At 40.3% G+C, this 17,352-nt stretch overlaps 1 protein-coding gene across 3 annotated transcripts in view; it reads left to right on the top strand.

The window, feature by feature from the left end:
• Abcb11 (ATP binding cassette subfamily B member 11) overlaps positions 1–17,352 on the top strand; it is a 64,253-nt gene that overhangs the window by 29,373 nt on the left and 17,528 nt on the right. For all 3 annotated transcript variants that reach the window (XM_059260618.1, XM_059260616.1, XM_059260617.1), the window contains exons 14-17: positions 1,482–1,581; positions 6,418–6,579; positions 13,284–13,388; positions 13,476–13,637. In XM_059260618.1, coding sequence (XP_059116601.1) covers positions 1,482–1,581; positions 6,418–6,579; positions 13,284–13,388; positions 13,476–13,637 — 529 coding nt within the window. The remainder of the gene's footprint in view (positions 1–1,481; positions 1,582–6,417; positions 6,580–13,283; positions 13,389–13,475; positions 13,638–17,352) is intronic.

The raw sequence follows: 17,352 nt of genomic DNA, 5'->3' as shown, positions 1-17,352 counted from the left end.
GTTGGTGTCAACTGCTGTGAGTTTGATTAGATCTATGGCTTTGAGTTTCACTCATCTCATATGCCCCATGACACCCTATGACCACCCTGTGATCTCCAGGTGACACAGCCTTCTTCATAATCTGGAGATGTCCCAGCATTAGTTACCTAACCCAAAGAAATAACTCTATATGCATCCTCTACATACCACACTGAGCAGAGTAAGTTCAATATCCCAGACATTAGGTTGGGGACAGTGAATCAGGCTTCAGGAATGCTTTTGTTCTTGATCATGATAGGGCTTGGTCAGAGTTTGAATGTACAAGATTAAAGAAAAGAGATGACTTCTGGGAAATGTATGGTGTTGAACCCAGATGACTAAGAGGGAGACCATTCATGTAGTATGGGAAGAGATTATCATAATGAAGTTGACATGTTACTGATTTCTTGGGAAGCAGATGGTAACAGGTATCATCTTGGCATTGTTTTAGTCTAATTTCCCCTACATTCAAATAATAGAGGCCATGTAAACTAGTCTAGAGTTGGAACAGTTGACACGGTCCCCTCACCTCTATCATCTCTCTTCTTATACTGTACTACTTCAAATCAAGTCTTCAAAAACACAAATTTAACTAGTCAAAATTTCTGCACAGCATCCACCAGATTTTTTCCTTACACTAGCTGTAATTATATGCATTGCCCTCCTCTGGGATTTAAACTCCTTGAGAAAGACATCTGTGATTTGGCTTGTCTTTATGTTCCCTCTAGCACTAACATTGGATTTTTACATGCTGTAGGGACCCAATAAACTGCAGATGAATGAACAAATACATTAAGCTAAATTATATTTCAATAAGTTGTTTTTTTTTTTTTTTTTTTTCTGGAGGCAGTCGAAATAAGCTTCGTCACACCTAACTTGGAAGCTCTTTGGCCTGGTTGCTGTGTGACCTACAAAATCTAGAGAGAGTCTCACTGGGGACTCTATATTTCTTTATTATGTCACTTATATCCAGGTGGCAGCACCCTTCAGGGCAGAAGGACAGAAGAGGAAGAGGGAGAGAAAGAAGGAGAGGTGGGAGAGGGAGAGAAAGAGAGACACAGAGAGACACAGAGACAGAGACAGGCAGAGACACACAAACTAAACAGAGACTAAGACGCTGTCCCCTAAACCAGAAGGAAATACAGCAGCTGGCAGAACCATGTGGTCTCCAAACACACTTGAGCCTTGGGCAGTTTTTAGTAGGTCAATGGGAAGCTTTGCTGGTATACACTGAATCTGGACCCAGTAGTGACAGAGCTTGGGTTTGAGAGAAGTCTACCCAATTTACTCTGACCGTAGATAAACTTCACCAAACCTTACTTGGAAGCTCCATGCCCTGGTTGTCGTGTGATCCACCAAACATTTCTGTTGATTTGATGTGTGGTGTAAACTGGGACACCCATTGAGTCCATTGCAACCTGTTTGCCATCTACAGCCTGTCTTGTCTTGCTGTTTTTTTCCAGAGCTTCCATCAGGCAACGTTCCAAATCTCAGCTTTCTCATCTGACACATGAATCCCCGACAGCGATTGCTGATCACAAATCTACTTATGAAGACAGCAAGGTCAGACACCATTGTTCTGGGGAGGGTCGGGGCATGGAGGAGTCTTTCCCGGGTGCCCCATCTATCTTTAGGTATATATGCTCCTAGGTGTATAGTCATGGCTTACTAAGTCAGACCAAAGAGGGGGACATTAGGACCTAGTTAAAACTCCATATTTACACACACCCCTCCCCTGCAAAGAACATAGATTCACTAGTTAATTTCTTTGAAGAACATATATTAAGTTAAACTGAATTGTTAAGGGATAGCTACCAATTTTTAGATGAATAGTTATAATAAACACAAAAAATATGTTTCTTAAACATGCATAGCAAATTGTTTGTTTTTATGGTGGTAACTTTTTAAAGTTATAAAGAATATCCCAAATCATTTTTTTCTCAAAATTTAAAATTTCTTTTTAATTGGTGAAGGTATTTGATAAAACTAGACCTTATACAAATTGTCACAAGTTTTAAATACAAAGGTACGCTCATGAGGATGGAGGTATTCTGCTGTTGTAGACATTATCTTTTTTATAAGGGACCATGTGTCAAACCCCAAGTCTTTCCCCCACTGGATGAATTCCCTTTTGACCCCTCTCTGCCCTTCATTAGAACTTTATTATGGGATTCTTCGTTTCTGAAGCCAATCTCTGTTCTCTTACTAAATCTCAGGCTTCTTAGACTTCCTGCCCCATTACATCTCTGTTGACTCAACTCAGGCCCTTTGCCCAGCACCTAGTATCAACAGGTTTTTGTTTGTTTGTTTTTGTTTTTAACTGGAATGAAAAATTGAGTTTCTCTGATTTAAATGAAGCCCAAACTTTTGCATCTATGTATCAAGTTAAATAAGCCAGGGGATATTGTAATTACAAGTACATCCATTATGTATGATGTAATTTCAAAATGCCTTCAATAAAACCCCAGCTTGTGAATCCAGTAAGACATCATTACAAACACTGGCTGGAGAAATTTGGGATAATTCTTGACTGACAGCCTTTAAGACTTTATGGAAGATGGGTTATTAAGGCTCTCTCTCCTGTCTTGCTCTATTAACATTGAATAGAGGTCTCAATGTTGAATAAATTTGCTTCAATAAATTCCATAGACCCTTCTTTCTCAGGAGTTGGCAAGATGAATCACAATGAGGAACACACATTTGTAAGGATGATTTCTGGCCACAGAGGAATTAACTATTTCGTTTATGTTCATGGCACTGGGAATAAAACAATTAAAATCTTTTGGATGGTGCTAGAACAACTTTTAAAAGATGCCATTTTATATTTTCTCTTGTAAAGGAGATGAAAATGAATAGCAGGAAAAAAGATGCTGAGAAGTTGATATTATGTTGTTCAAGCTCCAAAAGGAAACTATCTGTTGCCCCCTGATACTACTTGTGGGTACAGTAACTGTATCAGAGTCCTTTCAACTTGAAGAAAAATTTAAAGGAAACAACATAATATAATTTGACTAATGGAATTTCCATTTTTTTTTGGACTAATTAATTTTTAATCCTAAGGAGCCACTGTATGAGAAGGTGTGGCTTTGTTTTAGTATTTCAAAGTATTTTAATACTTCTTTAAAGTCTACAAGGCCAAGCAGGATTCTTGCTCTTCCTCATTGTGATGGCTAAGGCGGGCCTCACCTTCTGTGGCATGGGAAACGGTCTGTTGTGTTGCTAAAGGTCCTGCTTCCACAGAGCAATTACTGCCACCTTGTGGTCTCTCAGGGTACTTACAGAACACATAGATGGGTTGAGGGTTCAGTCTGTTGTTCGGAACTCTTAAGTGGGTGACTCGTCCAAAGAAAGGGTCAGGAAGTGACAGGACTAAGCCAATTCTCCTTCTCCAAGCTGTATCTTTAGCTTCCGTAAATGGGACCAGTTGGTAGATATCCTGATCAGGGTAAGTTAAGATTAAGGAACGTCAACAGAGTAGAGATTTCAGTCTCTGATATTTATGAATCTTCTTCAGTAAAACTAAAATAAATGATAGATAGATAGGTAGGTAGGTAGGTAGGTAGGTAGATAGATAGATAGATAGATAGATAGATAGATAGATAGATAGATAGATAGATAGATAGATAGGTAGGTAGGTAGATAGGAAGGAAGGAAGGAAGGAAGGAAGGAAGGAAGGAAGGAAGGAAAGAAAAGTGGAATATATATGAATCAATCACCTGTATGAATCAATGAGCTGTATTAGACACTTGTAGCTTCACCACTGCTGACTTACAGGGTTTAGTCCTAGCTTAAGAGATAGGACAGAGATAGGACTCAAAAATGGCTCTCCATGCTCGCTTATCTGGGAAATCATGGCTTCTTTGTTATATGTACCATTTTATCATTAAATCTTAAAGTCATTATCCATGTAGGAGTCTCCTATTGTTAGAATACAGAAACCAGCATAAAAAAAAAGAATAAAAAGAAGGACACAAAATCCAAGTAGGAAGTTTTATGTTCCCCTGGATCATGTGGGAGATCTAAGAAAGAAAACTAGGGAAGCCCTGTTGAGCATGGAACCATCTATACAGTAGGTAGGAGACAACTGTATCTTCTGGAATGACTCTAATTATTATTTATAAAGTATAAAAGACTTTACATTAGTTTTTATTCCTCTGTTGTTCATTTAGTTATAACAAATAAAATTCAATAACATAAGACACTGTCTGAGGATTGGTGTTCTAGTTTTTGTACTGCTCAAGTTGGATATAAACTTTCTTTATTTAGTTTTTGGTTTTGTTTTGTTTTTTTGAGACAGGGTTTCTCTGTGTAACCACTTTGGCTGTCCTAGAACTCACTTTGTAGACCAGGCTGGCCTCGAACTCACAAAGATTTGCCTGCCTCTGTCTCCCAAGTGCTGGGATTAAGGGCATGTGCAACCATGCCTAGCAGATATAACTCTCTTTAAGATCAATTGTGTGTGTGTGTGTGTGTGTGTGTGTGTGTGTGTGTGTGTGTGGCAGTAACAAAAATTATTCACATTAACTAGTTTTGTTTATTAGTTTATTTTGAAATGAATACTATAAGGCATATATTTCATATTGCCCTTCACTATCTCATTGCTTAAGGCAAGGGATATTTTGCTATAAGAACACCAGGAAAGGTTCCATTTTGTTAGGCTATGAATATATGGGAAGAGGAAAGACTTCAGAGAATGTTAGCATGACATTTATGAGTCTGTGAGCATCCGGATCTGGACCATCAAAACCTACAAAGGTCAGTTTTGCCATATTGAAAGGCATCTAGTTAGCCTGACAGAATCCCAAGGGTGCAGGCAGAGTCCACCACAGCCAGAGATAAATACTGAACTACTCAGAGCAATAACAGTATCTGCAGCCTGGCATTTTTGCACTGGTTCCCCAGCTCAATTCCCAGTTCCCAAAAGGAGATGAAAGGGGGCCAGATAATACCACCTTGAAGTAAATTATGTCATAGGAGAGGACTTAAGGGCTCAGGGAGCCTGTCTTCTCTCTAGTGGGCAGACGGGCTGAATGCTTGTCTTCCCAGGTTGTTGGCCAGGCAAATATCCTCAAAAAGCAATCTAAACAAAGGTAGTTACTGTCTGTGTGCAGAAATATGATTTATCCAACGCTCTCATTTTAGTGAAATAGCCGAGGCCCAGAGGGCTGAGTGCTTGGCTGTATATTCTGCGGGTGGCCAGATAGGGTTCTCCCAAGAACTCCATTCTTCCTCTGCCTGCTGCACGGGTCCTGTCTCAGGCACCCCTCTCTGTGGCACTGATGGCCTGATTAGTAGGCTGAGATGAACGATTGAGCGGGAGGATCTGCTGCCTGAGTGAGCAGCAGTGACGAAGCACCAGTGTTGAAGGCAGCCAAGAGAGAACACGAAAGGGAGACGATGACAAATTCATTATCAGCTCCAGCGGCAGCGGTAATGAAACGGTCATCACTCCAGCCTTTCATTTAAACTCAACTGGTAATGTGGTCTTTGACTTTGCAAGAGAAGGGAAATTTTTTTTTGAAGCTTTGTGCCATTTTCTGTTCCTGATATTTAGCTATCTGGAGGATAAATTGACTTGTACTAGTAAAGAAGGACATCCATTAACTATTTTGTAGAAGTATTTTTGTAGTCAATTTTGTATAGATATTTTTAGTAGAAAAAGTTTAAAAATCAATATAAAGCAGTATAAGCCATCTAGCATCCTTTCTCAGAGTGGGTATTAAGTTTAACAAATCATTAAATTAAACAGGCAAAAAGATGAAAAATAAAATAAGGTTCTATACAGAATACTTGCCCTCAAGGGGATGAGAGTTACAAGCTATGATATTTTAATACCAACTAAAAAAAGATCAGAATGGGGAAATCCTGATTAATTTTCATTCTCTGTGGGGGAAATGTGCAATTTAGAAACCCAGATCCAGTATTGCTGGCTTGTGAGCACCCACTAAGGAAACACTTATTAACACAAGCGCTCGACCATTGTGAATTAAACATGTCTCGCCTCAGATACACCGGCCTGTCCCAGAGCTCTAGCCAGTTACTAGTTTAAAGAACCTGGCTTGATATGTATGGAAAATATACCTCAACCCCCGCCCAAAGTTCTTAATATGTAAATACTCTTAGCAAAGTTGTTTTTAAAGTGAGGAGTTACTTTCAAAGATGCAACACATACCTTACTGCATGAGAGTTAGTCAATATGCTACTGTGAGTGCTATCAACTCACCCTTTAGTGAGGAGCCCCACCCCAGCCAGGCCACAGTCCCAGCCAATACCAGCCACAAGTCATCACAGGAGTCTCTGAAGTCACTCCTACTGAGCCAGCCTGTTACTCTTAACCCCGTGAGCACCAAAGGGTATGAACATATTTGGGTAACTGATATAACCTTCTCTTTCCCTAAGGACAAAGACATGCCTGAGGAAGAAGTTGAGCCTGCCCCCGTTAGAAGGATTCTGAAATTCAATGTTCCAGAGTGGCACTACATGCTGGTGGGAGCGTTGAGTGCATCTATTAACGGGGCAGTCACACCCATCTACTGCTTTATATTCAGCCAGATCCTCGGGGTAAGCAAGCAATTGGGCTAACCTCATTCTGTTCATACCTTCTGCTTTTAAATCACTGGAAAATGCCGTCACTGATCTAATATCTCTTTGCTTTAACACACTTAGTTTTTTGTTTGTTTGTTTGTTTGTTGGTTGGTTGGTTGGTTGGTTGGTTGGTTTTGCTAGCTCTCTTGCCCACCCCCAGCTCTAAAGAATGAGAAATACATAGCCTCCACCATACAGAAGATAGGAAGGTGACACTCTCGTTTGGGCTGGCAAGGGCTCTCAGTCTCTACATCTATGGAAAATAAATAAATATAGCTACAGATTGAGGCCTGAAAGAGGGCAGCTTTCTTGTGTGGAAGGCATGTTTGTTGAATAATAATACAAAAGGATTTTAGGGCAATTTTTAATCCCCGCTATTCCACTGAGGTCCAAAGCTTGACTTAAAGATCAGGTGACTGACCGTGTGTCGTGTGCAAGCCTCTGTTCTGCTATTGATTGCATTCGAATGGGGATGTGGGAGGAAGTGAGAGGGAAAAAAACCAATAAAGAAGTAAAAATACAGCAGGGAGGAAGAATAAACTTATTTTAATTTTTCACTCCCTTGGAGTTTTGCTATTCTCCATTTGACTGTTGCTATAGCAACAGTGGAAAACACGTATTAGGCATCATCTAAACACTTTGTGTGCATTTTGTTTCCTAATAACCACTGGATGCCCAGGTTCTTCTCATTGCTATTTTATAGAGGAGCAAACTAAGGCTCAGAGAATTTAGGGGATGGGGCACTTGATGGAGTTGGGATTCATATCCAGCCAGGGTGATGCAGAGCCAGGCTCTGTTTACCGCTTGGTACCACAAAATTGGTCATTAAAAGGCTGTCATATTTTCATAGTTCTCTCTCTCTCTCTCTCTCTCTCTCTCTCTCTCTCTCTCTCTCTCTCTCTCACACACACACACACACACACACACACACACACACACACACACACAGAGAGAGAGAGAGAGAGAGAGAGAGAGAGAGAGAGAGAGAGAGAGAGAGATCAACAAAAAAGGAAAACCACATCCTTGAGAACATTGTCAACTTTCTCAAGGACTTGCCAGCACACCACATTGTCAGAATAACTGAAAAACTCAGTTTTGTTCCCATTTCTACATCCCTCTCTGGTAGAAATTAGGACCACAGAAAATAAATGGATGTGACTTGTACAGAAAGACCTTAATAATCCACTAGTAGGACCTCCTGGGTAGAAATGTCCCTGGCCATTTTTTTAATCACATGACTTTTAGGAAGTCAGGCAATTGGAAACACAGCTAGAATGAATTGAGTTTCTGGTTACATGGTACCCCAATCTTTCATGCTGAAAATCTTTTTTTTTTTTTCAGAGCTTAAGATTGAACCTAGGGCCTTGCGCTTGCTAGGCAAGCACTCTACCACTGAGCTAAATCCCCAACCTGAAAAATCTTTAAAATAATTAAATATATTTCTTAATTTCCTAGTAGGTACAGTATCCAAATATAAACACATGTTCTTTTATTCGCCCAACAAGCATTTATTGAGAGTCTCCCTTAGACATTATGCTAGTGACTTGAGAATACCATCACGTTTATGATAGAGGACAAGATCAGGCCTAGCCTCTAGCTACCACTCCAGAAGGGACAGGCTCTAGGTGGACCTCATTGAGCAAGAGGAACATATATTAGTAGGAAGAGTACACATGAGTCTGAAATATAGAAACCTACGCCTTGATGTTGGCTCGGTATAAAGAAAACCTGGGTTATTAGCTTCTTTACTAATTTTCTCTTTCTAAAAGTATTTATTTGTTGACAATTTCATGCACACATATAGTATAATTTGGTCATGATCTCCCCTTTGCCCCCTTTTAGCCTCCTCCCATGTACTTCAGACTCCTCAACAATTCTGCTCCTACCTTCATGGTTTGCTAAATGATCCACTGAATTCAATTAGGGTTGCTTGCATGAACAGGAGTGGGGGGGGTGCTGTTTACTAAAACATGGGTGACCTTACCAGAAGCTGTAACACTAAGAAAAATGACTCCCCCTTCTCCAGCAGCCATTGACTCTAGTAGTTCATCACTTAAAAGTAAGATTTCATGAACCTTTCCCTAGTCCATACTGGAATGTTGACAAGCTTGATTTGTTCAGGTCAACATAGCTGTTGTGAGCTCATGACCATGATGGCCATGTCCATTCAGGAGATAGCATTTCATAGCTCTCCTATTGATCCTGCAGCTCTTATGTCCTTTCTGTTACCTCTTCTATGATGTACTCTGAGCTTTATACATGTGTGTAGGTGGGGGTTGGTGACATAGCTGAATAAAATTCCATTGTGTCCACGAACTACTTTTTCATTATCCAGGCATCAGTTGATGGACATCTAGGTTGATTCCATTTCCTAGCTATTGAAAACAGAGCTGCAGTGAGCACAAGTACACAAGTTTGTCTGCAGTGGGAAGTCGATCCCTTTGAGTTTATGCGACAGCAGTATGTCTAGGCCTGCTTAAGGTACAAACCTTAACAAAGTGAGAGGAAGAGCTATATTAGCCACTATAGAAAGTGCCTTGAGTTCCAGGAGACTCTTTTTCCTGAAATTGGCTCTGCTACTTACTGACCATGTCCTCAGCATCCTGGAGTCACATCCCACTTCTCTGGAACTCAGTTTCATTACAAAAGGGAGCGTTGACAAAGATGACCTCGAAGACATGTTCTAGCTCTAGTAGCTGTGAATTGGCTAAATCAGGAAAAGTTAATGATTCAGCAAGAAGCTCTGCCCTCCTTGAGTGCCCCCTCTGTCACTGATAAAGACTTCATTCCCCATGACTCTTCCAGGCAGCCCTGAAAGTCCTGGGATGGCATTAGACTGGGCAGTCAAACTTTCGGTTAAAGGTTCTACAACCAGAAAAGCAGGGTCTAGTTGCTGGAACCCAATGTCGGCTTGTCATTGATGTCCTTGCGGGGGTAACATTCACTAAGAGAATGAGGCTGAACAAATCAGTCTCTCCTCTCTGCTAAAGAAGATTATTTCTAATTTGTCTTAGCACAATCATCACACACTCATCATTAGACTCAAGATGCTTTCATCTCACAGGGTGTCATGAGTCTGTTGCTAGTCATCTTGTTTTTATCTTGACATACTTCAAGGATATCATATTAATGTGTGGCACATGAGACCACACTAAGAGACGAGTGCCCGTTAAATGATTGTGCACAAGTAGAAACCTGGTTGCTAACCTATCTAAGCCTCCATATACAGCTAAAATACAATATATCTGTTTCTTTCCCTGGGTCTGTTTGGAATGGAAAATGTGCCAAGTGTTCAAGCCACTGTAAGTCAGATATAGCATGCTGGACATGCATAGACACAAAAATCAGCCAGCGCTGAAATGGTTTTATGTCTCTGTATGAAACAAGAAGCCTACCTCCTGGGTTGCTGCGAGAATCCTAAATTAAATGAGGATTTAAGGAAATCCTAATTTAAGATTGGTTAAGCCATGCATTTGACATAGAAAGAAGTTAATGACTCCTTTCCTCCTTAAACAAATGTCACCATGACAAAAATAGAAAGATGTGTTTCTGAACCACAGCCTGTCTAGAGACAGAGGGTTCTAGTGGGACAGTGCCTGTTGGGCTGCATGTCAAAACTAAGAATGTACAAAGAACTCACAGAACAGGATTTTGTGGCAAAAAGATTATGGGTAAAATTCTAATTCTTGAACTGAACAGTCATGTGGATTTTCAGCATTAGCTACTCTTTCTGCACTCTGAGAACATAGACAATCCCATAAACCAAAGGGCACAACCAGAAGAAATCACTGTACCTGAAGCTGGAAATGAGGATTTCCTCAATCACAAATAACTCCTAGATGCATGGACTCAGGCAAATGTCTTGGTCTTTGTGGCCCTAGTTTTCTATGACTTAAGGAGGCTCATCTGCAATCCACAGGGATAGTGGGTGGCTTTTGTGGGGGGAAGTTATTGGCACATAATAGTTGGAGGTTCCAAGAATATCTGTGTAGCTACTTTTTTAAAAAAATATCTCAAATTTGTAAATTCTTTGAACTGGTTAGTTGCACAAGTCTGGCAGGAACTACTATGGTGTCTTAGAACCCATTTTCTAGAAAGTATGCAGGGTGTAGAAACTGTCCTAGAAATAGTAAAATCTCACTAATCTAGAACCCCTTCCCTCTCTCTCATCTCATTAATCTAGAACCCCTCCTCTCTCTCTCATCTCATTAATCTAGAACCCCCTCCTCTCTCATCTCATTAATCTAGAACTCCCTCCTCTCTCTCTAATCTCATCAATCTAGAACCCCCTCCTCTCTCTCTAATCTCATCAATCTAGAACCCCCTCCTCTCTCATCTCATCAATCTAGAACCCCCTCTCTCTAATCTCATCAATCTAGAACCCCCTCCTCTCTCTAATCTCATCAATCTAGAATCCTCTCCTCTCTCTCATCTCATCAATCTAGAATCCCCTCCTCTCTCTCTAATCTCATCAATCTAGAACCCCCTCCTCTCTCTCATCTCATTAATCTAGAACTCCCTCCTCTCTCTCTAATCTCATTAATCTAGAACCCCTCCTCTCTCTAATTTCATTAATCTAGAATCCCCTTCTCTCTCTGCTTTGCAGTTTGTGTTCAGTCCTGGAACAGCTTTCTTTTTTTTTTTTTTTTAATTTTATTTTTTATCTTTTTCTCATTTTACAATATATTTAAAAAAAATGTCATTATAGCTGCCTTAGCTGTAAGACCTGGAATTAAAAACAAACAAAACCAAACCCTCTGAGCACACAAATGCCAGTTGAAATAATGACCTGTACTGAACCATTACTATCAAAGCGTTATAGGTTGGATGATATAAGATGGATGATGATGCAAAATAAAATGAAAGTGGTTAAACTTGTAAACTTTGCATTGGTGGTGAAGAAAGGGAGATGGTTTGTTTCCTGGTTTCAGTACATCTGGTTCTGGCGTCAAGTACTATTACTCATTAAAGCATTATGTGTCCTGAAACCTGTTTTTTCTGTTTCTGTGTATTACTTGAATCAGAGACCAGACATACAGAAAAAAAAGAAACAGATTATTTTTGCTTCACAGAAAAGATTTATTAATAAACAATATTGTACATGTTGTTTTTGAGATTTATTTGGCACATAGGTATTCAGCAAATATGCATTGAATAAATTGTTTTCTTTGAGAAACTATGCTGGCATTGTTCTAGCTACTCAAATTATTTCAGAACTGTTGGACTGGAGTAATAAAGTACTTACTATTCAAGCATGAGGACCCGAGGCCAATGCCCAGAATCCACACAAAAAGCTAGATGTTGTGGCACACACGTGTAATCCCAGCAGTGGGGAGACCGGAGGATCCTCTCTAGGACTCACTGGCAAAATTGACTAGTTCCAGGTCAGTGAGAGAGCCTCGAGAGAGAAAGGGAGAGAGGGAGATGAGGACACAGACACACACAGAGACAAACAGACACACAGACACACAGACACACACACACAGACACACACACACAGAGAGAGAGAGAGAGAGAGAGAGAGAGAGAGAGAGAGAGAGAGAGAGAGAGAGAGAGAGAGAGAGAGAACACTTTTCCTGGGTTCTCCCAGTGACTTCATTTGGTCTGAATTACAAAGATTTGTTGTGACTAAAATCCATTTCACTTAAGAACTTTGCCATCACAGGACACTGTTTTCTTATTGCAACAGCTTGATTCTCTGCTAGGTGCTTAAGTAACTATCAGTTAAATCTTCACAGATTTAAGAATATCATTTACTGATCAAAATAGACCTTAAAGACTCAAGTCACAATTTCCATGGCCTTTGAGGAGAGAATATTTCCAGTTTCCTATAGGGCAACAACGTCAGACTCAGATTTCCCTTTTTTTTCTTTCCTAGGCTGACATCAGTCAGTGCAAGAGCTGGTTGCTTTAGAAATGAACATATATAATATTTTATACTTATAGACTAGTTTATATGTCAAAGACTAGTAAAATATAGGATACCTGAGTCTAAAAAAAAAATCTTTCTTGTGTCCATTATAAGCAAAATAAGAGTTGAAATAATAACCATATTTTCCAGCAGCCTGACATCCTCAAATTCTCAATAATGTCCTTCTGTCCCCTTTTTCTCTTTTTCCCCTTCTTTCCCTTTTCCCCCTCTTTTTTGCCCCTTATTTCTTAAAGGATAACTTTATTTGGCCGTCTTTTCTTTTTTCATCAATGTCAGGAAAAAAAAGCTAACACCACTGCTTAAATCAACACAACGGGGGCTGGGGAGGACTTCTGTAATTGTTGCCATTGGTTTAAACTTCCCAGGAACCCTGCCACGTGGGAGATTAAAAATAGTGCATCATAACGTTCATCACTAACTTTGGTTTGAAAACTAGTGTGTTTAAAGTGAAGCCATTTTTAAAGTTTCACAGCAAGATTAAGAGGCAGTTCCAGAGATTTCCCATATACCCCCTGCCTTCCTCAGCACCAGCACCTGAGGCCACAGTGGCCATTCAGTACAGTTGGTGCCCTGCACTGAGATTTCACAGTCCTCTCACCTTTAGTATATGTTGATATTGAGGTTCACTCGTACTGGACATTCTATGGGATTGAACAAATGTGAAAATTTAATTGAACATATTCAAATGTATTTATTTTGTTATTAATTATAACAACAAACTTTCTTCCCTATTTATTGTCTTCCGCAGATTTTTTCACTCCCTGATAAAGAAGAACAAAGGTCAGAGATTTATCACATGTGTCTCTTTTTTGTCGTCCTGGGCTGTGTGTCCATTTTCACACAGTTTCTGCAGGTAGTTTTATTTTTCATCAAGTGATTTGCCTCTTTCCCCCTATTTTCATGTAAAAATCTCATCAGAGACTCCTTCTTTATGTTTCAGGGTTATACTTTTGCCAAATCTGGGGAGCTCCTTACAAAGAGGCTACGTAAATTTGGTTTCAAAGCAATTTTAGGACAAGACATTGGCTGGTTTGATGACCTCAGAAATAATCCTGGAGTACTGACAACTAGACTTGCTACAGATGCCTCCCAAGTTCAAGGGGTAAGCCTTGGGAGTGTCTGCAATGGATGCCATAGCACAAGTTCAAGGGGGTAAGCCTTGAGAGTGTCTGCAATGGATGCCATAACAAAATGACTTAGATGAGGCAATTTACAAATAACAGACACATTTTTCTCATGGTTCTGTAGGTTGGGAAGTTTAAGATCAAGGCTGGGTAGGTTGCATCTAGTAAGGGTATATTCTCTCTTATTTGAAGATGGCACCTTCTTGCTCCATCTTCCTGTGGTAGAAGGTTAGAGGGGCTGGGATTCTGTGATCACCTTCTTTTATTCTGGTTTTATTGACTCTGGGAAGACAGAATTTTACAATCCAATCATGCCCAAAGGCTCCAACAATAATACCCTGCCGTGGGAATTAGATTTCAACAGGAATCCTAGAGAAACACAATTAGCTATATAGTATGTAAGGGTGAAGAGTAAGGGTCTATTACATAGATGTCCTAACCATAGAACATTCTGGGAATTATCCATGTTTCCTCTGAAATGAACTGGTAGGGCTGGGGTAACCCAGAGCTTTGTGACAACAGCTAACGCACAGTGTCCCTTAGGCAGTGCCTAGAATCAGTGTTCCGGGACACATCGGTATGCTAGGATTTGGGATTTCATCTTCTGAGTCTAGCTGCTGAGACGTTTTCTCAGACATTTCTAAGACCCAGAAGTGGATTTCGTCCGACTCAAGTGCGCCCCCTAGAAGTGGAAGGAAAAGGTGCATGGCTACATCTTCACTTGAGTGTCCAGAGTGATGTTGTCTTTGAAAGATCCCCCTTGGGAAATGGGGAAAGAAGAGGCGGTTGCTGTCTAGACTCTCTCTCTCTCTTTCTCTCTCTCTCTCTCTCTCTCTCTCTCTCTCTCTCTCTCTCTCAAAGACTTCAAAGAGCAATATTTTCTGACCTAGGGACCCATGGAGACAAAGCTATAGTTTCTAAATCCTTGTTAAGAGATGTAACACACCTGAGTAAGATCAGTCTGGACCTTTATAAAGCCAGGGCTTAGGATTAAAGTGATGAGAGCCAAATTTACCTCCCAAATCTCTACCCACTTTTAAATGAGAAGAAAATGAGCATGATTTGTGAAGCTTGGGAGAAAAACAAAAAACAAAAAAAACTTCCTGTATTAGGAGTGCTGTCTGTAGTATGCCTCAACTCCTAGCCAGTTCAACCAAAATACAAAAATATTGTGTTTCAATGACCCTGTAATCATCTTAAAGGAAGGTTCCTAGAAACACATCAACTTGATTCTCTTATCTTTTATATACAGGCATGTTTTCCGTAGACCTAGAAGCACTCTACACAGGTTGTTTCTGCCTTTCTTATTTCCCCTAAAAAATTCTAATGGAAGCATATTTTCAGTGATATATTCTTCTACAAGGGAGTTTTAAAACAATGTAATACATAATTTTAATGAATGATCACTTTCATTGTTATTTTTGAACACACATTAATTGTACAAATCAATGGGGTTCTTATGCATATATCATGCATTGATTATGTCCTTCCACCTTTCATCTCCCATCACTCACAACCCTCAACAATTTTCCCATTCCTTTGCAATGCAAATTGTGTGTGTGCATTTGTGTATGTGTAAACACACACTAACAGGGACTACAGAAGGTCCAGTCCCTTGATAGCCCTTTCCCAGAGTCCGGGATGAATCTACGACCAGCTGATAATTTTATCTTTGTTAAATGAATCTATGTACATGAAACTCTTTAGTTCATATGCTTTATTTTTCTAAGTCAGTTTTCTCTCTACACAGCTTTTTTTTTTTTTTTTTTCTGTTCTTATACTTAGCTCCTCTCTGTCCCTTCTCCTCCTGTCCTCTCATAACTCTAATTTTGTCTCCGTCCTCAGCTTCATTCTGGTTCTTCATCTTGGTTCCTTCCCCTTCCTCTTCTGGAACCAGTCTCCCCCTCCCAGCTGCCTGACTCTTACTCATCCAAAGCAAAACTTCCAAGGTCCCCACAAGAGCCAGGATAGCCAGCTTCGTTTGCAACCCAAAAGGGGAGTGAATAGAGGAGGTGGGTCAGGTAAGGACTGGAAAAGTCAGAAAGGGAATTTATGTGCTCAAAATATATTCTTATAAGTGATTATGTGAAACATTACAAGTCTATCATAAATGTGCTCAAACTACAATCTTACAGGTGGTTAGATAAAAGAGTCTATAAGTCGCTAAAATAAAGCTGCCTTTATTTTCCTATGCTGCCATTTACTGGCATATACGTGGGGTAACTCTGTTCGGAGCTGGGAAGTCGGCCTCATAGCTACATTGCACCTGGCATGCAGAAAACCCTTTTGTTCTGAGTCAATTGTTCTGAAATGCCATTTGGGCTGTGAGAGAAAGGAGGGTCTGAGCTCATTTGCACAAGAAACAAAGCTATGCCTAGGATGCTAGAGAAGAACTACAGGTAAATGTGCTGTTAGGAGTTCTTGGAAGCATACACAGCATACAAGAAAATCCTTGCAGGAACCGGCTAATATACACACAAAAGCTAAAATATCACCAAGACTCCTTAAGCCATGGCTTGACCTTCAGAAAAGTCCTTGACCTTTCCAAGTAGTAGCTTTTGTCATAGTAGCTGAATTCCATTATATTTTCCTGTAGCTTGCAGCAACACACCTTTCTTAGCTTCCACATATGAGAAAAAACATGCAAGTACATCTAACGACTGGCTTATTTCACTTAGCACGATGCTGTAGCTCCAACTGTTTTGCTGCAGATGACAGGATTTTATTCTTCTTTATGTGTAATAATATTCTGTTTCATGTACATACCATACTTTATTTATCTGTAGGTCTACTGATAAGTACCTAACCTAATACCACATTTTAACTATTGTGACTATTCTTCAGTAAGCATAGACATGCAGATTTAGATATATACCCAAGTGTAGTGACTGGATCCTGTGAGACTGCCATTTTTAGGTTTTTGTTTGTTTGTTTGTTTGGTTTGGTTTTTTTGTTTTGTTTTAACTTTCAGCTGTTTTCCATAATAGTTGTTTTCTATAATAGATCTTTTTGTTTGTTTGGGTTTTTTTTGTATTTTTGAGACAGGAGCTTATGTTAAGCTGGTTACCACAAGGAAAAGTCACAAGCCACAACAAAACCCAGTATCAGAGCTTTATGGGGGGAGGGCAGGCGGAAGAACCAGGCCTGGGGGAGAACACATGTAGAGAGCCAAGACAGCGAGAGAGAAAGAGAGATAGTGGGGGTAAGAGAGAACAGAGAAGGGAGCAGGGAGGAGTCTGTGTCCAGCTTTTTAAGGGTTCCCATGAACATGTGCAGGCAGGCTTACAGAGCTACATCATGCATGTGCTGATTGTGTGACCATGCCACGCACACATAATCACCAGTGCACACTGATGACATAAGATACAGACTCAATTGCTTAGCTCCTGAACTGCGTATGTATGGTCACGCAGCTGGAGTAGCAGCAGAATCCTAACAGCTTACTATGTAGTTCTGGGTATCCTGGAACTCATCATATAGACCAGTCTGGCTTTGAACTCATAGAGATCTGCCTGCCTCTGTCTCCCAAGTGTTGGGATTAAAGGTGTTGTTTATGCTGTGGCGCTGCTCCTTGTGGCTGGTCACTGCCCACGGCGGCCATGCCGGCAGAGGAGCATGCTAATTGAAAGAATCACAGCCATGGTTACCTTTTTAGAGCTTTATTGGGAAAGAGAGGGGGAGGGGGGAGGGAGA

This window comes from Peromyscus eremicus, chromosome 4, assembly GCF_949786415.1.
Source record: "Peromyscus eremicus chromosome 4, PerEre_H2_v1, whole genome shotgun sequence".
In the NCBI taxonomy this organism is placed as follows: domain Eukaryota; kingdom Metazoa; phylum Chordata; class Mammalia; order Rodentia; family Cricetidae; genus Peromyscus; species Peromyscus eremicus.
The sequence above is the reverse complement of the archived record's forward strand: the minus strand, read 5'-3'. Positions and strand labels throughout refer to the sequence as shown.